Source organism: Barbus barbus (assembly GCF_936440315.1).
Source record: "Barbus barbus genome assembly, chromosome: 20".
NCBI lineage: Eukaryota > Metazoa > Chordata > Actinopteri > Cypriniformes > Cyprinidae > Barbus > Barbus barbus.
The window spans coordinates 2,766,802-2,793,905 of record NC_136748.1 but is presented as its reverse complement, the minus strand read 5'-3'; the positions used below and the strand labels follow the sequence as shown (position 1 = coordinate 2,793,905).

At 35.9% G+C, this 27,104-nt stretch overlaps 1 protein-coding gene across 3 annotated transcripts in view; it reads right to left on the bottom strand.

Moving 5' to 3' along the window:
* LOC306886564 (EARP-interacting protein homolog) overlaps positions 1–27,053 on the bottom strand; it is a 57,354-nt gene extending 30,301 nt beyond the window's left edge. Inside the window, exons 1-5 of one of the 3 annotated variants that reach the window (XM_079443756.1) lie at positions 26,854–27,053; positions 25,348–25,431; positions 20,059–20,191; positions 10,548–10,704; positions 2,098–2,197 (exon numbers count right to left, since the gene is read on the bottom strand). In XM_079443756.1, the coding sequence (XP_079299882.1) occupies positions 2,098–2,197; positions 10,548–10,704; positions 20,059–20,191; positions 25,348–25,431; positions 26,854–26,895 (516 nt within the window). In that variant the 5' untranslated portion in view covers positions 26,896–27,053. Of the gene's footprint in view, positions 1–2,097; positions 2,198–3,427; positions 4,216–10,547; positions 10,705–20,058; positions 20,192–25,347; positions 25,432–26,853 lie in introns of those variants that run through there. The other 2 variants (XM_079443757.1, XM_079443758.1) reach the window with 2 other exon arrangements.
* Between the last annotated feature and the right edge of the window lie 51 nt (positions 27,054–27,104).

Genomic DNA, 27,104 nt, shown 5'->3' with positions numbered 1-27,104 from the left:
TGGAAGGCATTAATTAGTAACGACTGCAGCTGATTATTACTGAACATTATGCGCAAAGCTGTTTCTTACTAATAGAACTGTCAGTGAACCGGGGGCGTTTCTCCTCACTATGAATATTAGGCATTTAGGATGCAGAAAATGAGGACGGAATCAGGGAATCCAGTCATAAAAATGGAATTTACAGTATAACGTGGAATGTCGCAAAATTTGTCCAATTTTGGAAGGATAAATCAAAAGTAGGGCTGCTCATTTGATCAAATCATGATATGGATGGTTTCTGTGAATATTAAAATTCAAAAAGAATGAACTTCATCTCCAGATCTGCTCTGACAGTCACTTCACCAGCATTTCAACATTTCATTTGAAAAACCATCATCAGCTGCACACAGGTCAGTTTATTAAAGGTCATACAGTTTATTAAAACATTATTTTAAAGAAATAATAACACACAATTTTTCATCCATGTTTTAATTTAAACAGGAAACCTACAGCAGATTATTTGCCAGAAAAAAAAAAAAAAGAGAAAGGAATTGTTCAAATTTGATATGATAACATTTTAAAAGATTAATTCATTTTTTTCTTCTTTTTTTTAGTTTTATGCATTGATTTGATTACCACCGTTTTTTGGTAATATATTTGTATTAAATTATAAAACACAGAATAAAGAAAAATTACAACAGAAAATACATTTCTGAATAAATTAAACACTTATATTATATTATATTGTTAAAATAAAGTAAATTTTAAGTTTTATGAATAATTAAAACTGATTTAAACCACCAAAATCATTATATATTATATTATTGTTAAAATGTTGATAAAGTTGTTAACATTTTGTTAAAGTTTCATGATTTACTTAAAACCGAATTAAAATCTAGAATCCAGAAAAATGAAACAGAAAACATGGAATTTGGGAAAAATTTAAATTGAATTTAAGAAAAAATAAAACAGATTTTTATTGGGACCCAGGCAGTAGATAACTCAGTAAAACACGTTTATGCTTCAGAAAAGGTTTTGCTCCAGGTTTTGACCAAACCATCCAACATGCTTAATGTTTTGTGTATTAACATCTTAAATGATTTTGGCGCTTGCTAATTGCACATTAAAGTTTGGGTGAATGAAGACATGTCACCAAATTGAACACCAAATGAAATTGCATCTCATGTGTTTCATACTCAACTGTGAAGCGCCACATTTGTGGAAGTGTGAATGAGATTTGAAAGCTGTGGCAGATGGGAAGGTTTTCGGAAAGTAATACATGAAATTGTGAAGTTTACATTCACGTTTTACGTTTAGCATTAATTTACATACACTTAGCAAATGCTTTTATCCAAAGCCATTACAACAGAGGAACACAGAAAGCAGTTGCATGGCTTCAGATGACAAGCAAAGTGCATGATCATGGCCATACCCACGGGCCCCAGTGTTTTTCTCTTACATGCATAATAAAAATTGTGAAATAACTGCTTAATAATAACAACTGTACTTTGGTGTTTTCAAAATATTTTACAATGTCAAGATAACCAACTATCATCAGCAAAACAAAATCATTACTTTTTTTGATCATTATTCATATTTATTCCTTTAATTTTCTCTTTTTGACAAGCAACCCTCATTCAAAAGATGTCTCGTTCCAAACCCAAATGCTATTTTTTTTATGACTAATGACTGACATGGTTTTAAAGCTAATGTTATATCATTTTCGACCCTCCAGACATTCTAAAATACAATTAGGGGGATTCAGAATTTTAGCTTGAGTCTTATAGATTTGTGCTTTTTTAGTCCTTTCCAATGCTTTCATTTTATGAAAAGAAAAGCATGAACATTCTTCAAAGTACCTTTTCTGTGCTCCATTAAAGAAAGAAGTTTGAAAAGTATATATAGTAACTTTTTTTTTTCCCTTAACACAAATTCATAGTACATTCACTAGCAAGTCGTACATCTATACTCATTGAATTGTCTCAGTAATATCTAATGGGAACTGTAAGTGAATGGCACTGAACGTGGTGCCTTGTATCGTTGATATGCCGTGCTGGTGGCTCCAGTACTGAGAGAAAAGCAGTGAAACATGGCAATTATGAAAATAATGAACCTCACCGTGGCCTTGGTGGAGCTCTCCTGAAGGTCCCAGAGCAGCACGTGGTTTTCAGCCAGAGATATCACACGCTTCCCATCACCCATGGGCTCCCACAATACACTGCAGGAGACATGAGAGAGGACACTGACAATGGATGGCCACAAGTACAGTCATGTGCATTTATCCAGTGCAACGTTAGTCTTTAACACAATGTTTGAATGATGCTCTTTGCATATGTATGAAGAATGTTGATATAGTTGTGAGGTGTACAGACATTTTTTGAATAAGGTTTCATTAAATACTAAATCACATATTCAGTGTAAATGTGAATCTATTTTAGATTTATTAATTACAGTATAATAATTTAATGAATAAGATGCAGGTTTTATTTTAATTGAAGGGATGTCATAACAGACTATCAAATAAGATTAAATGACTCGACTCAATTGCTCCCTATGGTAATGATGAATAATGAAGATATTTTAAATTAATCTAATTCTAATCCATTATTAAATAATACCTCCATTAGACCTCGAGTTTAATTTAATATTTTTTTTTACTTCAAAATTAAATCTATTCATATTTTTGTGACCTATATATACTGTATATACAGTATTTTGTAGATGAATAGTCAATATTAATAAGAGCATGAATGTTACTGACATAAAAGTTTAGATTAATCTATAGTCAAGAGAAAACAAAGGTAGGGGGAATTTGACCTCATTTTACCCATAAAGCAGGTGACTTTACATTTCATTTGCATTCAGCCCACTTACTTTTTATTAACTGAGAGACTAAATGGAATATTTGTACTGTAAACATTACTGGGACAAATTCCTAAAAGTATTATCAAATATTTTATTTAGTAATGTCATTAAAATATTGATGTTGATTAAAAAACGTCCATGGACACTAAAAAGCTACACATGATCAAGCATAAACTGTATAAAAGTAGCCAACCATATATAATCTACCATCAAAAAGAAAAAAACATTGAAAAGTGCAATCTGTTTTAGAGCAATTTAGTGTGACTTCATCAAACCTGAACACATAAATTTAGGCTAAACAATAAACAACATGCTTTAAATAAATATTTAGTAACTGGGCAATTAACATAATGCCACTATTTTAGTTAATCTGCAGTATATAAAACTAACCAGGAAGAAGTGTATATTTGATGCTTTGGTAAATGGCTCAAGTTTGATCTGAGGGAAGAAGGCAAGGTAGGAGGAGAGATGTCAGGAGGGAAGCCATGTATAGCAAATATCCACAATATAAAAGAGTGTGAGCATCGACTGGCCCCTGAACATCACAGAGATTACTCCATCATTACGGAAAGTATTGACTGACCTATATAACACAGTTTGGTTTCTTCTTCCAATTGATCTAGCAGCGGTGGCTCTGATAACCCATCACACAGCCATTAGCCTGTCTCACGCTCAGCACGTCCCAGGCACAAATTCTCACAAATGCTCCAATGGCCACAAAGTGCTCAGTGGGCATTGATTAAGAGGCGTCCGCTAGCTTTCAAAATGAAGCAATTCTTTTCTGTGAGGGGCAAAAAAAATAACAAAACATAGGTGACAACAAGTCTGTTTGGTACATTTTTCATTGATATCCTGTCTATTCTCTTCAGGGAAGCCTAAATTGGAATGTTTTCTAAACAGGCACATACTCACTAGAGAGACAGAACAGAAATTTTGTGCAAGGCATGAACATTCCCTACGATACATGTTAACATTAGTCTCACATGGTCAGAATCTTGTCTATTTGACCAACGTGTGCAACAACAACTTACATTTGGAAACAGGAATGTGTGAATTGCATCTGTAGCTGATCTGTGAGAAGTCATTCATTCATCTTAAACAGATGATATCAGAAGACTAAACACATTATCACATCCCCAATCACACAGACAATCGCCTGAATCCATACAGAACATATACATGCATTACGCTCGACTGCACATAACATTAACCTAAATATGATCAACTTTGTGGACCACAATGCAGCACAGTTCTGCTGCTTCATGGTTTACAATGCAAGGAAAATCAAGTCGGTCTACAAACAGTACTCTGTTTTGCTCCTTGCCCTGTGTCTTCTATTTCATGACTAGATTCCTGCAACTCACACCGTGTCAATTCACCGACACCTGCACTAAGCACATATTAAATACTGCCAATTGACTTATACCCAACAATTGGATCATCAATTACATTTGGCGCTCTACACTGGCTTCCAGTAAGTGTTGGAACTACATTCATGACCTTCTCCGGCAATGCTGCCAAAAGCCTGCCAGAACAATTACTTTCACTCTGTCATCACACTACATAACCTAACCATGCCGCCCTGATCAACACTGTACACCCTCACCCAGGTAAGGTACAGCTGATCATGTCATTCAGCATGCTTTCCTGTCTTTGTCCAAAGCCATCTTGAGGGTTTTTCAGATTGATATTACCTTTCCTTTTCCTTCTCATGGCTCCTGTCATGGTCAATGTGCCGAGGGCCATGAAGAAAGCACAGGCCAAATTTCCTACTAGACCATTTTTCTTTCACTGGCTTCTTCTAAATGCTCTGTCTAGAGCAAAGAAATCTCCAAAAGGAGGAAGGTCTTGGTTGCCTCAAAGACCAGATTAATGCCTGGTATCAAATTAGCCTGAATTAACTTTAAAGGGTATTATATGTATAGGCCTACTCTTTCTCTGTGTTGCCAGTACCAGTTTATTTGTCAGCAAAAGTAAAACGTGTCATCCAGTGGACTTTCAACATCTCCATGGCTCAGTGCCTCAGCCCTTTCCTCGGTTTTCTCTAGTCACGTAGCATCTAAAAATCACCTTTCTATTGCATAGACAGCCAACATTTTGACACCTAATCTTGCCAAAGGTCAATTAATCCTTTAAGTTCTTTAGCCAATGCTACTGAGACATTCCAGTCATGAGCCGATGCAAGGACCCATACCTTGAAGTTGCTCTAGATAAAAGCCTCTTTTGTGGTTCCTGGACCTGGCTGCTCTTTCAAAAGTAAACATCTCAGTGGAAACACACTACAGCATACCCTCCCCATCCTGGGCCACCTTTGGGTATCTGGTGTCCTTTTACATCATCACCTTTCTTGCCAGAGACTTCAAGAGTAACTGTAATATCAGTCAATTCTAGTGAAAGCTGCAGACCCGCGTACCTCAACACAAACACCGGCCAAAATACCCTTGAATGCCATGCAGGCCTTGTACAGGCAGCTGTGACTAGTCGACTGCTGTCAACCAACATTTCAGTTTGTGACAGGTGGCCTGAACTGCTGTTGTGGCCTTCAGGCTGCTGCTGAACCATTAAGAACAGTGACCTGGACTTCATTGGTTCACATCCTCGCTTATACAATCAGCTTCAGTAGGATCCACCTGCTTTCTGGTACTGATTTTTCCATGACTGTCAGGTACTGTAAGTCAAGAAGATCTAGACTGTTGGTGGTTGCACCCCAGTTTTAAATGGGGGTAACAGACTTGACCAGCATAAATGTATTGCCAAGGCAAAGAGAATCATGGAGATGGTAAAATAATTCCTATAAGGATGTGCGCTACGACTAATTTGACTGTCGTTTAAACGGAAGTTTTGTATCCGACTAGTCGACTAGTCTAAAAGCTAGAAACCCCCAAAAAAAGGCAAAAGAAAAAAACTGTCCATGTGTGTATATAACATCTGACACTTGAAATGCTTCATCTTTGAATCACACTGTCAAATCCCTCAATGAATTCTGCTAAAAAATAAGTCACGATTATGCCGTATGCTTGCCTCGCGTAATCATCATTTAATTTTAAGTGGTCGTTAAACAGAAAAAAGGAAGAGCATACACTCAACATAAACCAGTGCATAGCCTATTTTTTCAGATTGGCTGGAGCAATGCAGAAATGGAAAATCAATCAATAGACTGACATAATTCTTAATTTTGATATAGCCTAACGTTAGCCAACATTAAAACACAAGTCAAAAACAATAGGAAAGTTTATCAAGGAATAGCATTAAAACGGCTTTTAAAAATGTACTTCATGTTGGCTGTATTGTCTAAAAACAAAACAATGCTCGTGTTACTTACTCAGACCATGCACATTTGTTCAGTGAATTTAACGTTAACGTGGTCTGGTGAAAGACGGGACTAGAGGCGATTCTGCAATTGAAGAAAAAAAAAGCGCTCGGCTGGAACTGAAGTCACAGGCACACAGAGAGATAAATACAAGCAAGCAGACAGTTTCGAAAAGAGCCTGGAAATCCTGCACCACCACCGAAGTGGGTCTTCGTTTAGAGGAATAGATGGCGCGGATGGGATCGCGGACCGCAATGGCGGGTTGTAGTGTATGACATGATTGACATTTGCTGGCTTTGGCTAGCCTCCAAGCTAACGCATAACGTGCCTGTATTGCTTATGATTACGCATCGCTCCAGTAGAGTTATTGTAAGTCAATCTGACATCACACAGTTTACACAAAACTTTTCCATTTCCTTCTAATTCAAAATTATCCCACACCTTGCTGGTCTTTCACATTGTCATTTTGAGCTTGCCGCAACTGACATGAAGAAAACGCAGGTCAGGTCTGAGGTAAAAATGTAGTTTCCACCCAGATACGCTTTTAAAAATATTTAGATATTTAAATATTTTGATACTTCTTCAAAAGTTTTACTTTAACTTATTTAAAATGTTTTAAAAGTAACTTAAAAAGTAAGATAAAATTTGAATGACAAAATCATCAAGGTTTTTTTTTCAAGTCGATCATCAAGTGTAATCGACTATTGTTTTCAGTGTCGACTAGCAGGAGCTGTACCGTTTAGTCGACTAGACCCACACATCCCTAATTCCTACCTCTGCGGCACTTGGAGGTTAATCTCAGCCAACTCATTGATAACATCTAAATTAATCTCAGAGACAATACAATACCTTAATTAAAACCCATACTCAACCTTACATAATGTTTTTAAATGTTGAAATACTTTCTCTTATCCAGTTTAATGTTGCAGAAACATTTGTAAGTACTGCCTTGAGCTTGAGCACTCAGGTACAGTGGGACGTGTCTAATGTGCAATACTTGTGAGTTGTCCTCATCTGGTATGCGACTTGTTTAAGACTTTTGTAGGCTGATTTACTGAAGAATGTAGACACTGAAATTGTCAATTGGCTGTAAACTGAGCTGACTTCACCCCTCTCCTCACCAGTCAGTCAAAACCCGATGTAATGTCTTGAATTGAGAGGTGGATCTGCAATTCCTTCGGCCCTCCCAACCAACTTTGTTTTGGCCCACACCTTGTTTGACCTTGCAAGAATTAAGGCACATCCCATGCCTCCTTTGGACACAAAGGAGGCAGACATCTAGTTGATCATGTTTCTTTTGCTGTAACCTGTGTGCTTTCTCCCCTACATGCTTCTTCTCTGTCGTGTCTGCATCCTTCCCCTAAATGTTTCTACACATCCACATATGTGAGACACCCTCCAGCATCTCACTGATACATTTTGCGATCATTGGACCAATATCAGTGCTGCAGAGAGGTAATGGCACAAGTCAAATAATCCAGCCAATCTGACCCAGTATCTCTCTTCTGCAGTCTTTCTGTGGTCAAAATCACTATCAAAATACAATCAGCAACACTTCAGACACCTACAAATTGTTTACATTGGTCTCCTCTCTCGTCCCATTATCTGTTCTGACTGCTAATTTTTTTACTAAGGTGGTGACCATCATTTCTTTATTTTATATGTCCTATAATGTAGATCCTATCCCTTACATCCAGCCCCGTAACATCTGCAAGATACTGTATCTCTACAATGCCGTCTGCCGCTTTCACTTCAGTCTTACCTCACAGGCATATCCTACAAGGTCTCCTGGAGAGGAGGGGTGCCTGAGTCTAATTCTCTTTGATATGCACACTGGACACAATCATAAAGGCACATGGCTTCTCCTGTCACTGATATTCTCAGCTCATCTTAACAGCACTATACAACTGGGTCCCACAACTCTAGGACAGCAAGAACAATGGACTACTACTGGACTAGGCTGTTGTTCAGACTTTTGGCCAACATGATTAAAGGTGTCATCGGATGCCCATTTTCCACAAATTGATATGATTCTTTAGGGTCTTAATGAAAAGTCTATAACATACTTTGGTTAAAATTTCTCAATGGTAGTGTTAAAAAACACCTTCTTTACCCTGTCAAAATCAGCTCTGTTTTCATCAAGCCGTTTTTTGGTCCATGTCCCTTTAAATGATAAAGAGCTCTGCTGACCCCACCCCTCTCTTCCGTGGGGTGACGAGCAGAACTGTTTACTTTAGCCGCAAAACTGGCTAACGAGTACATTATTAGGTAAGGCGATTTATAAAGATTCATAAAAAAACGTTATACTCACTTCTTCTGTAAATGAAGCTGGATCACGAATGATTCGCGCGAACATAGGCAGATCGGGGATCGGCGCATTCACTTCAACGTGAAAGTAACGTTAATCCTCCGTGTCTTCAGCGGCTCAGATGTCAGAAGTAAATGATGACTGCTTTATTCATTATTACATCCAACAACTAAACACCTCAATTGCTTAATCTGAAACATTCTTGTCTTCCCCTGCACCGGAGCTGACACAATGTTGGACAGCTCTCAGCTCACTCAGGGCGGGTCTAAGGTAAGACGGTCTTGTCAATCAACTCTCGTGGGAGCGGTCTGTACAGAAATACATCATTCTGACAAGAATCTCAGAACAGCTTGATTTGAGAAAGGGGATTTAAAAAAAAAACACTGGGTGGATTTTTATCATTATACACACACTTCCAACACACATTTATGTTCAAACAACTTGAAAAGTGAATTTTGCATCCGATGACCCCTTTAAATCCCTGCAGGTGATACTGAAAATAGCAGTGCAAACAGTCTTTAATCAGCCAACAGGGATCCCTACACAGCCCTCTTGCTCTCACTCCACTGGTTACCTACAGTTGTACCAACTTTGATCATCAGGAATCAGGACTGGAAATACATCGCCTCACTTAATTACACTCCTACAAGTGCATGTTCCCTCACACTATTTACGGTCAGTGTAGTGCCTTCTTTGCTCCTCCGTGGTTGAACAGGCTGCCTACCTCCACCTGATCTGCTGAAACCAAAAACTATTCTCTGCATATCTATTTTTGTATGTTTCATGTCTGCTTTAGATAGTGTGCCAATAAAATTTACACTTGACTTGCAATCTCTACTCCAGTACTCAAACACACTGTACTATGCCAAGAGAAGACACATACAGGAAAACAAATGGTAGAAGGCACAAATAACTTCAGTTTGTAAATTGATTTAAAAAAGACACAATATCTGACGAGTCTTCACTGTCATTCAGTGAAAATCTATTTCTTAGAACTGCTTTTTTTCTCTCAACAAAAAGGCAATAACATTCTTACAGCCTTTTTATCCTCTTCAGGGGAAGACACACATGCTCCAAGCTGCCATGTTGTTCATGCACATAAAGCCTTGGCTAGGAAATGTCTCATTATTGCTTCAGTCTCAGTTTAGAACAGCTGCATGTGGGTTACTCAGGGTTTATTGTAATTCGGGCATACTTATCCATCATCAGGCTATTGTTTATCAAACACTGCATTTTCAGAAGGTGCCTATGTTATAGTACAAACATTGCAGTTTAATCAATCTGGCATCTGCTGTTGATGGTCCCAGTGCATTATCCACTATCCCTTGGCAGATGGGTGAATGATGGGGAAAACGAGGGCAGGAACATCTTCAATCAACCTATTTCTGATGACAGAGTCAAGACTCATTCGTGTTTCATGTTGCACCAAGTTTGACTTCAATGGACATCAGTTGTGAGTGATTGAGACATGCAATGTGTGAATGTTTGTTTTGGTGATATAGAAAAGAGCAGCTGGGTCATTCTGCATGACATCTCTAGTATTCCAAGGAAGAAAGAAAGTCAAAAGGTTTTGGAGCAACATGACAATGACAAAAATGTAATTTTGGCATTAACTATTCTTTTAAGTTTTAACTTGGCCTTTCATCTTTCAATACAGTGAGGAGGAGATCCATTAGTATGTGCAACTCCATCATCTGATGGATATGAGTATGATGGCCTGCCATTTGGCAAAAGCTTCAAAACACAACCAGGATTTCATTTTTGTTTCTATTCTGTGTTGTGAATTATGGTGCGTGAAATAAAGCATGTTACTGAGACAAAAGAAAAGTGCAAAGGTTGAAAATAAAACCAAACAGATGGGTGCATGAAATACAGAGCAAATAGATCTCTGTAATATCTAGAAAAGAACTGAACAATAGATTGAAGGAAGGCAGAGCCAAAATGCTGCAAGAGATGGAGACAAAGCGAGACGGAGAGAGAGAAAGGGAAATAAAAACCATGACGAGACGAGAAGGAAAGCAAAGCTAGGAAAGAGGGAGATAGAACAGGGAAGCTGCAGGGTTAAATCGATAGCGTGTGGCTTACCAGGCCACGCTGCCGTGGGCTGTGTTGTCAAGGTGACAGAGAAGCTCCAAGGTCTGCGGGTTGTTTGATGAATCATCGGGGGACTCGTGGCTGCCTGATTCCCATTCCGGGGGCATCCTCCACACTGCCGCACATGTGAGCACTCGACTCTCAGACGCTGGCCGACAGGAAACACACACACAGAATCTCACTTAAGCATGCATGCACACAAAACAGCTTAAAAACACAGGCACAGCCGCTTCGGCTCATTTGTAATCTGAAGCACACCGAGTGCATGACAACCAAAAGAAAACAAGGATGCAGAGTCTTTAGAAATGCATTTAAACATTATCACACCATCAACCGTATCAATCTGGTCACATTATTTGACAATGTATATGATGTGTATGTATTCATGGGGAATGTGTGTGGCTCGTTTCTAATGCATCTGTGGATTGTCTTCCAGCAGCACATATCATATGAGCAGCACAGTGTTGTGCGGCTCTGTTCTCTCAGTGGTGTATACTGCCTCTGGAGGCCAGATCACTCACGACGCTTTATTATTTCAAACACTCATCTTTAAGATTGAAATTAATGAATGAATCAATCAATCATGTTGTTTCAAACATACCCTGTTCACTACAGATTTGGTAATAATTACATTAGTTAACATGAACTAACTTCTAAAGAATTAAAAAAAAACTACCTCTAAAGAATTTTAGTTCATATAACTTCAACATTTACTAATAATATATTCAAATCATAAGTTTCACCTGTTCATATTATTTAATCATGGAACTGAGCTGTCACAAATGAACAATGAACTGTTTTATTTTTATTAGCTAATTTCCATTGTCACTTAATGTTATGTTAATGTTGGACCTTATTGTACAGTGTTACGAAGAAATCTCACAGCAAATCTGAATGCTAAAAAAAAAATAATAATAATAAATAAATGATAATAATAATATATATTTATATTTCATTATGCAAAACTTTTACTCCACAACATTTGAAAAACAGTCTTAGTTTTGAAAACACACAGACATTTAGTTATTTAAAACTGAAGTAAGTAATGTTATATAAAAATAGGCAGCTCTTCTGATGTGTGGGAGAATGAGAATGAGTGTCCGGTGCAGTGGCGGCTTCCTCCGGTGTAACGGCCGCTTTGGGAGACGTTCAGAAATGCACATCAGCACTTTCTGCATCAGCCGAAAAGTGTACTGCTATAATTACATATATACATTAATACATGGCTTGTGTATTCTCTCAAGTACTTTGAAGCTTATATCTAACATTGTCAAAAATATTCCATTACATTTACTGTAAAAAAACGGCAAGTTGTGGTTGCAAGAAATTCTACGGAAGCGTATTGCATTCACTTGAGGAAAAAAAAACTACTCTGTTTTTCTGAATTAACGACTTAATTATCTCAGAATTACGAGATAATTTTTAAAGAAAAAAAGTTTTTGCTCTGTTTTTCTGAATTAACGACTTAATTATCTCAGAATTACGAGATAATTTTTAAAGAAAAAAAGTTTTTGCTCTGTTTTTCTGAATTAACGACTTAATTATCTCAGAATTACGAGATAATTTTTCATGAAAAAAAAAGTTTTTGCTCGTTTTTCTGAATTAACGACTTAATTTTTCATGGAAAAAAAAGTTTTTGCTCTGTTTTTCTGAATTAATGACTTAATTATCTCGTAATTCTGAGATAATTAAGTCATTAATTCAGAAAAACAGAGCAAAAACTTTTTTTTATGAAAAATTAAGTCATTAATTCAGAAAAACAGAGCAAAAACTTTTTTTAATGAAAAATTAAGTCATTAATTCAGAAAAACAGAGCAAAAACTTTTTTTAATGAAAAATTATCTCGTAATTCTGAGATAATTAAGTCATTAATTCAGAAAAACAGAGCAAAAACTTTTTTTTTCTTTAAAAATTATCTCGTAATTCTGAGATAATTAAGTCGTTAATTCAGAAAAACAGAGCAAAAACTTTTTTTCATGAAAAATTATCTCGTAATTCTGAGATAATTAAGTCGTTAATTCAGAAAAACAGAGCAAAAACTTTTTTTCATGAAAAATTATCTCGTAATTCTGAGATAATTAAGTCGTTAATTCAGAAAAACAGAGCAAAAACTTTTTTTAATGAAAAATTATCTCGTAATTCTGAGATAATTAAGTCATTAATTCAGAAAAACAGAGCAAAAACTTTTTTTTTCTTTAAAAATTATCTCGTAATTCTGAGATAATTAAGTCGTTAATTCAGAAAAACAGAGCAAAAACTTTTTTTCATGAAAAATTATCTCGTAATTCTGAGATAATTAAGTCGTTAATTCAGAAAAACAGAGCAAAAACTTTTTTTCATGAAAAATTATCTCGTAATTCTGAGATAATTAAGTCGTTAATTCAGAAAAACAGAGCAAAAACTTTTTTTTTCTTTAAAAATTATCTCGTAATTCTGAGATAATTAAGTCGTTAATTCAGAAAAACAGAGCAAAAACTTTTTTTCATGAAAAATTATCTCGTAATTCTGAGATAATTAAGTCGTTAATTCAGAAAAACAGAGCAAAAACTTTTTTTCATGAAAAATTATCTCGTAATTCTGAGATAATTAAGTCATTAATTCAGAAAAACAGAGCAAAAACTTTTTTTTATGAAAAATTAAGTCATTAATTCAGAAAAACAGAGCAAAAACTTTTTTTAATGAAAAATTAAGTCATTAATTCAGAAAAACAGAGCAAAAACTTTTTTTAATGAAAAATTATCTCGTAATTCTGAGATAATTAAGTCATTAATTCAGAAAAACAGAGCAAAAACTTTTTTTTTCTTTAAAAATTATCTCGTAATTCTGAGATAATTAAGTCGTTAATTCAGAAAAACAGAGCAAAAACTTTTTTTTTCTTTAAAAATTATCTCGTAATTCTGAGATAATTAAGTCGTTAATTCAGAAAAACAGAGCAAAAACTTTTTTTAATGAAAAATTATCTCGTAATTCTGAGATAATTAAGTCATTAATTCAGAAAAACAGAGCAAAAACTTTTTTTTTCTTTAAAAATTATCTCGTAATTCTGAGATAATTAAGTCATTAATTCAGAAAAACAGAGCAAAAACTTTTTTTTTCTTTAAAAATTATCTCGTAATTCTGAGATAATTAAGTCGTTAATTCAGAAAAACAGAGCAAAAACTTTTTTTCATGAAAAATTATCTCGTAATTCTGAGATAATTAAGTCGTTAATTCAGAAAAACAGAGCAAAAACTTTTTTTCATGAAAAATTATCTCGTAATTCTGAGATAATTAAGTCGTTAATTCAGAAAAACAGAGCAAAAACTTTTTTTTTCTTTAAAAATTATCTCGTAATTCTGAGATAATTAAGTCGTTAATTCAGAAAAACAGAGCAAAAACTTTTTTTCATGAAAAATTATCTCGTAATTCTGAGATAATTAAGTCGTTAATTCAGAAAAACAGAGCAAAAACTTTTTTTCATGAAAAATTATCTCGTAATTCTGAGATAATTAAGTCATTAATTCAGAAAAACAGAGCAAAAACTTTTTTTTATGAAAAATTAAGTCATTAATTCAGAAAAACAGAGCAAAAACTTTTTTTAATGAAAAATTAAGTCATTAATTCAGAAAAACAGAGCAAAAACTTTTTTTAATGAAAAATTATCTCGTAATTCTGAGATAATTAAGTCATTAATTCAGAAAAACAGAGCAAAAACTTTTTTTTTCTTTAAAAATTATCTCGTAATTCTGAGATAATTAAGTCGTTAATTCAGAAAAACAGAGCAAAAACTTTTTTTCATGAAAAATTATCTCGTAATTCTGAGATAATTAAGTCGTTAATTCAGAAAAACAGAGCAAAAACTTTTTTTAATGAAAAATTATCTCGTAATTCTGAGATAATTAAGTCATTAATTCAGAAAAACAGAGCAAAAACTTTTTTTTTCTTTAAAAATTATCTCGTAATTCTGAGATAATTAAGTCGTTAATTCAGAAAAACAGAGCAAAAACTTTTTTTCATGAAAAATTATCTCGTAATTCTGAGATAATTAAGTCGTTAATTCAGAAAAACAGAGCAAAAACTTTTTTTCATGAAAAATTATCTCGTAATTCTGAGATAATTAAGTCGTTAATTCAGAAAAACAGAGCAAAAACTTTTTTTTTCATGAAAAATTATCTCGTAATTCTGAGATAATTAAGTCATTAATTCAGAAAAACAGAGCAAAAACTTTTTTTTTCTTTAAAAATTATCTCGTAATTCTGAGATAATTAAGTCATTAATTCAGAAAAACAGAGCAAAAACTTTTTTTCATGAAAAATTATCTCGTAATTCTGAGATAATTAAGTCGTTAATTCAGAAAAACAGAGCAAAAACTTTTTTTCATGAAAAATTATCTCGTAATTCTGAGATAATTAAGTCGTTAATTCAGAAAAACAGAGCAAAAACTTTTTTTTTCATGAAAAATTATCTCGTAATTCTGAGATAATTAAGTCGTTAATTCAGAAAAACAGAGCAAAAACTTTTTTTTTCATGAAAAATTATCTCGTAATTCTGAGATAATTAAGTCGTTAATTCAGAAAAACAGAGTAGTTTTTTTTCCTCAAGTGAATGCAATACGCTTCCGTAGAATTCCCTGTAAAAAATAAATAAATAAATAAAAACGTTTCCGATGATGCCTGTATATTTTAACTATCATTAAGTGACACATATACCCTTCTACTACCAAAATCTGCTTTTTACTTACAAATAACCACTATGATAATACAGCTGGCACAACAGAAAGTCACATGATGGTAAGTAGTCTGTTCATAAAACAATGGCTATATAGACGATGCAAAGAGTCATAAACACAAAACACCAACAGGAAAACACGTATGACACTAAAATAATGCAATCCATGAACTAAATAACAGAAAATATTACACAAAGCACCTGAATGTAAATTACTGATAACAAATATGAGAAGAAATAAAACTATTCAAATAAAATATAATCATATCAGATGTTTCACAAGGGAACTCTGGGAAGTCCTTTATTTATAGTAATTTTTACTTACAATAAATTAGTGATGCTCCGATCAGCATTTTTGGGGCCGATCACCGATTACCGATCACCAAAATCATGATCTGCCGATTGCCGATCACTGCCGATCACAGAATGGCAGGGGAATGGGAATCTTTTATCAGTAGAAATATGCTAGAGTCAAGAAAATCTTAAAGAACCACCAATATTTATTTGATTGTAGTTAGAAAACAAGATAACATAAGGCTACTGTATGCCATCTTTTCCAAATAAGGCAGATTAACATTTTTCAAAACAAAGACATTTTTCAAAACATTGCGTGGATTTTCTCTTTTTGGATCCCCCATGACTGAAACATGCCGCTAAATGCGTTCACCAAAGCCTCCGCAGAATGTGACCCCGTGAAATCCTGGCAGTGTAGCACAATGTTGTGTCTTTTGAAGTTTGAGTCAATAAAGTGCGCTGTTAAGCTTAGCAGGGACATTGGACAGGCGTCTGCACTCCATATATCGCTTGTGAAGCTAATATGTACGCTATCATTCAGAAGCTTGTCAATGTGTGTGTGCACGGATTTGTACAACGCGGGGAGACACACATCAGTTAGATATTTCCTGCCTGGGGGGTCGTATCGTGGATCAAGGCAGGTTAGCAAGCGACGGAACCCTTTATCCTCCACAACGGATAGAGGTTGTTCGTCGAGGCAAATGAATTCCATGATTCTGGACGTGATGTCTTTCCATCTCTTACTATCCCGGCTGTATGGTTCACGTCTTTTAAAGGCATCACTCACAGTCGGCTGATTGAGGGATGGGGATGTTTGCGTCGGCTGGTTTAGTCTCTATATTCAGCTGTTGTATGGCGTGTTCGAAGATGCCTAATCATGTTGGTTGTATTAAAATGCCGTTGATGTATTCCACCTCGAGGGATTTCAGCACGACATGTATTGCATATGGCTAATTTTATGTCTTTGTCTGACACTTTGAAAAACCTCCAGACGGGAGAAGGAGAAGTCATTTTGCTGCTGTCTGGCCAGCTCTGCTCTGCTGTTGTGTTCCCGCGCGCCACATGCAGAAAAGTTGCGCAAGTTATTTACGTCACGTGATCGGCTTTTTTGATCGGCGCTTTTGGGGGTTGCCGATTAAGCTATTTTTAACCAATATCGACCGATCATGATCGGCGGCCGATCAATCGGAGCATCACTACAATAAATATAAATTTACAATTAAATTACATGCAGTAACTGGATGTTGAAACGAGAGATTTTAAAGCGGTTTCTAAGAAACGATGTTGATATTTTAATCACCAAAAATCACACCCTACCCAAAAGGATCACACCCCTATCTTGACAGCTCAGTCCCCAAATTCCTGAACATGCTATGCAACATGTCTGTAACAGCTATATGATTAAAAAAAGTTACATTTATTGAAGGGGTCCTATTATGCCCTTTGGTTTTTGAGGTGTACTAGAATAGGTTTTCATCCTTTGATTGTTTTAAAAACACATTATTTTTGAATTTTGCATTATTGAATTATTAAATGTGCTCTGATTGGTTAGCTGGCCCAGTGATTTGTGATTGGCAAACTGTTTAGTGCATGCTCCGGAAATAACACGCACCTTACCATAACAGCGAGTTTCATCTGCTCAGCTGTAAATATTAACGAAGGCATCAGTTTCGGCTGATCCAGACCCTGAGAATGCTTGCGAACAAGAGGATCGTACAGAACCTTTTCGAACCGGTGTGGAAGTTGTTTGTTGTAGTTATTGAAAAGTGTTTTCTCTTAAAAAGAAAGCCTATCTCCTTTTAAAGTGGACTTTGAGCTTTGTGAACTTGCAGATTTTTTTTTATCTCAAACAGCAACATTACACACTAACTAAAGTTGAAAAAGTGAAAACGCTTAACAGGACCCCTTAAATCATAATAACTGGAATAAAGTAATAACCGGAATTCAAGCAATCGTAATACAGTGTGGTTGTGATTCATCTGAAGGCGCAAGGCCACAGGTAATTACAGCCGTGCTGATATTCAGAGTAACAGCAGAGTCTGATACTGCTTTTATACAACAGCTCATGTAGCGTACATTTTGGACAAAATCAGTTCATCTGTAAATCTGCTCATATACAGTGCTGGCCAAAATTATTAGAAAACTAGTATTTTCAGCAGCTAAGTCAGTTATTTCTATATTTTGCTGTAGTGTGTGTCTGTAGGAAATATCAGTTTACATTTCCAAACATTCATTTTGCCATTAATTGTAATAATCCAGTGAGATGTTTGTGCTCCACACAGAGATCTGATCTGATAAAGAAACAGATCAGATTTCTGTTTGTTCTGTTAAAGAAACAGAACAAACTGAGACTGACTAAATCCAGAAGAACTGTGGCAACGTCTTCAAGACGCTTCAAGAAACCTCCTGCAAAGCAACAGTACTGTTAAAAGTTTTAGGCACTTGTGTAAAAACGCTGTAAAATGCTGTCAAAAATAATGGCATAAATTGATTTTCTTTATCAATTAACTTCTATTAACTAAATTAAATCAATATTTGGTGTGAGGATCCTTTGCGTTTAAAGCAGCTTTGCTCTAGGTGCACTTGAAGAGTTTCTCAGGAGCTTTGCAGGAGGTTTCTCGAAGCGTCCTGGAGACGTTGGCACAGTTCTTCTGGATTTAGTCTGTCTCAGTTTGTTCTGTTTCTTCATGTCATTCCAGACAGACTGATGATGATCAGATCAGATCTCTGTGTGGAGCACAACAATCTGGATTATTACAATTAATGGCAAAATTTATGTTTGGAAATGTAAACTGATATTTCCTACAGACACACAACAACAAAAGATAGAAATGACTGACTTAAAACCATTTTTAGCTGCTGAAAATACTAGTTTTCAAATCATTTTGGCCACCACTGTAGATCTAAGTTTGTTAATGCATCATTGACTAAGCTATGAACTGGTAGATTTCATACTGCAGGTCTTTTCTGCTGCTAAAGCTGTTGAAATGGCTGTGGCGGTGTAGCGGAGCACAAGCTTACAGCAGTGTCAGAATAAGAGCTCAGAGCTGTTCTCAGATCAGATGGTTGAGTGCGGGTGGGGGTGATGATGGAGGCAGACTCAGTGACGCCCGGCTACTCCATTAGCTTGAATGTCACGGTAATTACATTCCTCTTTTGAACTCCACCATGACATCTTGCACATTGGCCTCATCATAATGAAGATGGAAGGAGAAATGAAAAAAAGCCATATCCTAGTTTTCACTCAGTGAAGAAATGTTCTCCACTATATGTGAACTGTCTGTAACCAGCCACAGGCGTCGGTCTTATAAACATGGGATTTAATTAAAATTTCCACTTTCAGTTGTTTCTTCATGTTTGTGTACGTTTTTAATTGCCTCGAGGCGAGTGCAAGAATGTGTCATATATTGCTTTAACAGCCTGTGTGACACGACAGCACATATAACCACATCCAAACAGAAAACCTTGTACTAGTGGAAGACAACTTATTAAGAAATTTACTATTGGCTAAAAGACTAAGATTCTGTTGCAAACCCTACCTACACAACATTATAATGCTCAAAATACAAAGGCTGTTCTAAACAGCAGACAGCTAAATTATAGAACTAATCCCTAGTTGCTTATTAGCATGCAATTTCTGGCATATTGGCTGATTATTAGTACTTATAAAGCCATATTAATGCCTTATTCTGCATGACCATATTTTAGATGACCATTTGTGACCCTGGAGCACACAACCAGTCATCAGTAGCACAGGTATATTTGTAGCAATAACCAACAATACATTGTATGGGTCAAAATTATACATTTCTCTTTTATGACAAAAATCATTAGGATATTAAGTAAAGATCATGTTCCATGAAGATATTTAGTAAATTTCCTACCGTAAATATATCAAAACTTCATTTTTGATGAGTAATATGCATTGCTATGAACTTAATTTGAACAACTTTAAAGGAGATTTTCTCAATATTTAGATTTTTTTGCACCCTCAGATTCCAGATTTTCAAATAGTTGTATCTCAGCCAAATATTGTCCGATCATAACAAACCATACATCAATGGAAAGATTATTTATTCAGCTCTCAGATGTATAAATACTTTATATATTGAATTATCGATCCTTACAGACAGCATAAAAAGCTGTGAGTGAAACAGAATATTACAATTGTTTCTTAACATGCTGCTGAATTGTGCATAATGAGAAATTGCATTAAGAAAGTAAATATAGTCCATTTACATTTCATTTTGACTTAAAGGGCCAGTTTTACTACACAGAACACATTAGCATGAGATTGCAAACCTTACTAAATCACTTTGTAAATTACATACTCTCCTCTCATAAATGTTGCATCTGAAAGTAGAACTCCTATAAAAATGCATCTGCCCCCAAAAATAACTGCATCTATCCACACCTTCAGTCAATCCTTTTCATTTAGTAAATCCTGCCAGTAGGTTTTAGTCAGTAGTCAACAGTGAGAGGAAGAGAAAGACAGACTCACTCTTGTTGTAGCACGTGGTCAGCACTGCCTTGTCTGCAGGACTGCCGCTGATGTGCCATATCTCACCAGCATCGTGCAGGAGAACGCTCTTATTAATCATATTATTCTCATCATCAAAGTCAATGATGTGAATCTGCAGAAGAGAAAAAAGCACAACGCTGAGGAGAGCGTCCTGACGGCAGTTCAAAGAGCTGGGACTTCTCTCGCAGATATTTACTGTAATATGACAGTGCATGAAATCTCAAACGCTTTTTAACTTCACACACTCCTGACACTCATTTCCCAGCTTTTATTTCAACTTTGAAGTGACTGCATCTTTTGAACTTATGTTAGATGCCTAAAAGTTACAGTATATGCAAAGCATGGCACATTTGAAGAGGCAGTAGAAAGTTATTATTTTACCGAGGGTCTTCATGCACACTGTGGGCAATATTCTACTGTAAGTGTTGTCATTATGTGCATAATGGAGTCCTATTCTGTGCCTAAAAACATCTAAACAGCCTTAAAACAAGATCAGTTCACTTGGAGAAGCAAAATTGAAATACATTTGGCCTTTTAATCTCGATCTTAGGTAAATCATATAAATAAACAATCTTTTAGGACAAGACACTCCAAGCAAAACCATTGCTTTTTAGGGGTTTATTTTATTGCACTTTATCTATTTGCATCTGTAGATTTCAATTACAATACACATCTTTAAAGGTTTTCTCACAAGGAGTCAGAAATCTCCACTTCAGCAGCATGCATACACCAAACTTAGCAGTTTTATTTCATCTTCATATTCTGAAGGTATATTGATTTATGAAAAAAGAATAAAAAAAAAAAAATCCAAAATCCCTTCTGTGACAATGTTTAACTCTGTCAACAAAATTAAATGATAATTAGAAACCCAATGTTCAGATTTCTCCTTAAATGAATGCACATTAGTGCATATTTAATTAAATAAGGTCTCATTTGCATGTTAAAACATAACATTTCAGAAAACATAAAAAAAATTGATGCAACTCTTGATGGAAATAAATGTTGTGATGTTGCATATCGTTGTCAAAACAGTGCCACAACGTAAACACAACGGCTGTTAAAGGCTGTCCAATGAATAATCAGTGCAACTACCGACAAAAAATTAAAAGCTACGCACTGCATCACACACCAGAGACATATTAATCACTCTAATAATGATTCAATCCTAAAATCTTAAGTACTTGTATGTTAAATCCAGATAAAGGCTTTTTATATTCACTGATTTAGTGATACTACAGTTTACACTTAAAAAAATTTAATAAAAAAAAACTAAATACATTCAGTGAAAATTTCTCCATGAATACATTTTGGAAATGCCCAGATTTACAAATTGTCCACAATAACATGCTTGAAACTACACGAAAAGTCTTTTATTTTCAAAGAGTTTTACTCATTTCAAGATGACTGTTACTTTGAAATGTATACAAATTTTGACCTAAATCTCACTTTTTATTTTATGTGAAGACACTACAAAAAAAAAAAAGTAGTAGTAAAAAAAGTGTGTATTGGAGTATGTTTTACCTGTTTTTCTACTTCAAAATCTAATGCAACATACTTGCCAGTTCTTGTTTTTTCCAGTGTTGTTATAACATTGTTATATTGAATTTGGGCTTTTGCTGTGTATCCTCTGACATGGGTCAGTAAACTGGTAGAAATAAAATATCAGTGGTGTAAGAATCATTCTCCACATCATGATTTTAGCAAATGAATGTCATATTAATTAGCTGTTTGCAAAACTAGAGCAAAAGGCATGAGTCTTGCTGGTCACCTGCGTAGGTGTATGACGTGAGAGCGAGAGCAAGTGCATGCATACATGAGGACATCTCTGCTGAGAGTTGGAGAGGAAGCCATTAACCTTGGGTTGGACTGCATTGAAGGAGAATTATTAGGCCACGTTATAATTTTATGGAGACAAGCAATACAAATAAATTCTGATGGCTGGACAGGATAATTGGAGGCGTTGGAAGGCTCTGTAATGAGAGCTGGGCTTGAAGAGACTCGCTCGTGATTTATCAGCCTCTACAGAAGCTGACTGAATTATCACATGAGCCTCGTCTCTTGCTGTAGTGGTTATGTGAAGGAGCGGTCAGGGGCTCAGGTGCAGAGGACCACCGTAATGACACACACAGATCTGCTGCTGGGAAGCTTTATGAAGCCCAAGTGTAATTTCCTTACTATGCTAAATGTTGTAACGTATGCTTAAAATAAGAAAAACTCAACTTTTTGGAAGCTGCCAAGTGAGAAAACGATCATATAAATGTGCTCATAAGTTTAAATACTCCTTACGGAATATGCAAAATCACCTTTTTTGAATTCTGTGGAACACAGAAGAAGATATTTGGAAGAATGAAAGTCAGCGGGGAGCAATGTTGCTTTGCACACTGAATTGATATTGGATTGCACATTAGTTTCGTCTAAATATCTTCTTTACGTCTTTCCACAGATGAAAGTCAAACAGGTTTGGATTTAGAAATATATGAGTGACTAAATGATATTTATTTATTTATTTATCATTCAGAAAAAAATACCCCTTTGTCATGTATAATAAATGTTAGGCATTTTCTTTGGGGAAAATAATATATGATTTTATTTATTGTTAATCTTACTGATCTTTTTATTAATCACTTATGTATTTTATAATATATTATTTTATTGTAATTATCACCCTATTTATTTTATAATCTTAAATCTTATTAGTACTACTTATTATTGACTTTAATTATTATTAATTAATATTATTAAATTTGTTGTTTAATGTCTAATGTATGATCTTCTTTATTACTGTATTAATCTTGTTATTGATCTTATTAATCATTTTATATTATTATCTCATTTATTATTTATTATTAATTGTTATTGTTATCTTGTTTTTTTTGTCTTTTTAAAAAGGTTAAACATCCAAAATATTCTGCAAGTTATGATGAGCACAACTGTATGATTTGAAGGAAAGTCTAAAAGCCTTATTCAAATGGCAGGAGCGTTTGGGAAACCTGTTCGCAAACAGTGATTTGTAGTTGCTACCGATCACTATTAATGCCTTATTTTTTGATGCATATGAATTTTTCAACTACTAAATCAAAGTCTGATGTAAACAAGAAACTAGCAACAGACTTGATACAGTATCAGAAAGGTTGCTGGCGAGTCATAACACCTCCATACGCTCTAACTCTGCCACTGTACCCTTATAGTGAATGAATGCTGTATTATTGTTGGCTGTTTTTATGTTACCTGCCTAGGGACTGCAGATGAAAAGTAGTTATTGTTACTAATTCTGGCATATTTACATGGTGTATTTTTATACAACAATGTTCATGAATATGCATGGTCCCTATTAAATAAACTAATAAATAAAAATAAACAAGGGCTAATGTAACAAAGCAACAAGTGATAAACACTTTCTTTTAAATCTGTGATGTGCTGTGACAAATAAGAATATTTGTGTTGTGTTTCTGAGGTGTTTTCTCACGTACAGTCGTGGTCAGAATTATTGGCACCCTTGGTAAATATGATCAAAGGTGGCTCTGAAAATAAACCTGCATTATTAATCCTTTTGATCTTTTATAAAAAAAAAAAAAAAAAATCATAAAAATCTAACTTTTCATTGGATAAGAAGAATTGAAAATGGGGGGAAATATCATTATGAAATAAATGTTTTTCTCAAATACACGTTGGACACAATTATTGGCACCCCTAGAGATTCTTATGAGTAAAATATCTCTGAAGTATACTCCCATTCATATTTACAATTTTGATTACTCCAGGGTGATTATGAACATGAAATTATCCAGCCATGGCTTCCTGTTTCACAGAAATATAAATAGGAGGGAAAACAAAGCCCAAATTCCCTTAATCATCCATCACAATGAGAAAAACCAAAGAATATATTTCTGATGTGCAGCAAAAGATAATTGAGCTTCACAAATTAGTGAAGTGGCTTTAAGAAAAGAGCTAGAGCAGTGAAAATCCCCATTTCCACCATCAGGGCAATAATTAAGAATTTCCAATCAACATTAAATGTTATGAATCTGCCTGGAAGAGGACGTGTGTCTATATCGTCCTGATGCACGGTGAGAAGGAGAGTTTGAGTGGCTAAAGACTCTCCAAGGACCACAGCTGGAGAAACAGCACCTACATCACCACATGTTCAAGAAATTGAACGTTTCAAGAAAAATTCTCCTAGCTCATCCAAACTCAATCTCCAGCATATTCAGTTATCAGACACGACTGGCACTTCAAATGGGACTGGATTCTATGGTTATTTTAGCAGCAAACACTCAAGATGGGTTTGGTGAACACAGGGATAAAAAGTACTCCATGTGTACAATGAAATATACTGTTGTATTTCTGATGTTGTGGGCCTATATTTCTGCTGGAGGTCCTGGACATCTTGTTTAGACACATGGCATCATGGATTCTATCAAATACCAACAGATAGGAAATCAATAAGTGACTGATTCTGTTAGAAATCTTATAATGGGCCATGTTTGGATCTTCCAACCATACAATAATCCAAACACAAACCTCAAAAACAACACAAAAATGGGTCACTGAGCACAAAACCAAGCTTCTGCTGGCCATTCCAGTCCTCTGACCTGAGCCCTGTAGAAAATGAGTGAGGTGAACTGAAGAGAAGCACCATCATGGAGCTGTGAATCTAAAGGATCTGGAGTGATTCTGGATGAAGGAATGGTCTCTGATCTCTTGTCAGGTGTTCTCTAACCTCATCAGACATTATAGGAGAACATTTAGAGCTGTTAAACTGGCAAATGGAGGTTTCAAAAAGTATTGAATAAATGGGTGCCGTTAATTGTGGCCAATGTGTATCAGAGAAAACATTTATTTCATAATGATATTTCCTCCCATTTTAAATTCTTATTATCCAATGAAAGGTTAGATTTTTGTGAATTTTTTTAATAAAAGATCAAAAGGATTAACAATGCAGATTAATTTCCACAGCCCTCTTTGATCATATTTACCAAGGGCGCCGATAATTCTGACCACGACTGTAGCCGTAAAACTTTGGTAAGTCCCAATACGTTTCTATATGTTAGGCCTAACATCGGTTGATGCAATAGCTGGTGAACTAACAACAAACATTTCAAGTTGTATCAATCTACATTAGTTAGTGTTTTAGGTGTGAACATGAATGAATAAACATGACTGAAGCACACGCATTCAGAAACCTGTTAGAAAGAGTACTGTGAATATATAACATCATTATAGCAAACATGAGGAGTGTAGAAAAATCCCATGCATCCATCCACTCACCTGGTTATCAAATTTGAGTGACTGTGTGCCCACTAGAAACCTGATGGCATCTGTCTCAGCTGTCTGAGCTGTCAGAGCACGCGCCTGAAACACGGAGAGAACGACAGACCATGCATTAATGATACACAGCCAAAATACTACCAAATACAATACATATATGACACCAGATGCCTGCGAGCTGCTACCTAGACTGCATTTTTAGATATTACAGGTGGGCTCATTAGTAGGGGGTCCTGGGGGTGTGGGGAGCTGGGGGGGGGAGCTCATAGTGTCAGAGTTCAGTGTTGTATGGGGTAAAAGAGGGGAGGGGGGTCAAGGTCGGGAGGGAGTTCAGCTTCCTGACAGCCTGATGTATGAAGCTGTCCTTCAGTCTGCTGGTCCTCGCCTGGAGACTCCGCAGTCTCCTCCCTGATGGCAGCAGACTGAAGAAGCTGTGTGTCGGGTGGGTGGGATCACCTGCAATGCGGAGGGCTTTGCGGGTGAGACGGGTGCTGTAGATGTCCTGGAGGGAGGGGAGAGAGACACCAACGATCTTCTCAGCTGCTCTCACTATGCGTTGAAGTGACTTGCGGCAGGATGCGTTGCAAGCGCCATACCACACAGTGATGCAGCTGGTTAGGATGCTCTCGATGGTGCCTCTGTAGAAGGTGCACATGATGGGGGTCGGGGCTCTGGCTCGTCTGAGTTTGCGGAGGAAGTAGAGACGCTGCTGTGCTTTCTTGTCCAGTGCTACAGTGTTGTTAGTCCAGGAGAGGTCCTCTGTGATGTGCACACCCAGGAACTTGGTGCTGCTCACTCTCTCCACAGTCGAACCGTTGATGGTCAGAGGGGCATGCTGAGTGTGTACTCTCCTGAAGTCAACAACAATCTCCTTCGTCTTCTCCACATTCAGAGAGAGATTGTTGTCACTGCACCACCCGGCCAGGTGGCTCACCTCGCTCCTGTAGCTTGTCTCATCTCTGTTGCTAATGAGACCCACCACAGTCGTGTCATCCGCAAACTTAATGAAGTGGTTGGACTTGTGTGACGGTGTGCAGTGGTGGGTCAGCAGAGTGAAGAGGAGGGGGCTCAGCACACATCCTTGGGGGGCCCCAGTGTTCAGTGTGATGGTGCTGGATGTGTTACTGCCGTTGTAACATTATTATGGTTGTAGTTTTAGTTTAGTTAACTATAATAACCCTGGACTGATCTCAAATATGCAACCAATTTTAAAATGTTTAATTTTTTTTTTTAGTAAATATAAATAGCTTACATTTACAATTTTTTTTTTAGTAAATGTAAAACTGAATGTATTTTATTTGTGCCATGGCGTATGAAATATGAATATGCGAGTCATAATACACTGAAGTGCTACAGCATTACCAGCTGATTCTACACTTATTACATATGTATATTTATGCATTGAGACGGAAAATATATCTCCATTTAATACAAATCCTAGTTTGTTAGCATCTGATATTTAACATGTCTCACCAGTTTACTGTAAATGTATCTTATGTAACTTACCTGAAACTCCAGGCCGTAAATAACCGGTGCATCATCCTCCATCTTTATTCATTCACTTATTCTTTCATCAATTAATTAATTCAGAGTAAAACATAATTCTGCTGTTTCTCAAACACTAATAACAGCTACAGCAGTTCCGCGAGAGTGAAGTCAGACTTACGCAAACGGCGCATGGAAGCCACCGTAACACTCTTCAGTGTGATGCGCTGCGTAGGATTTATGAGCGTAAGCTTGGTTCGTGAATACCAGCC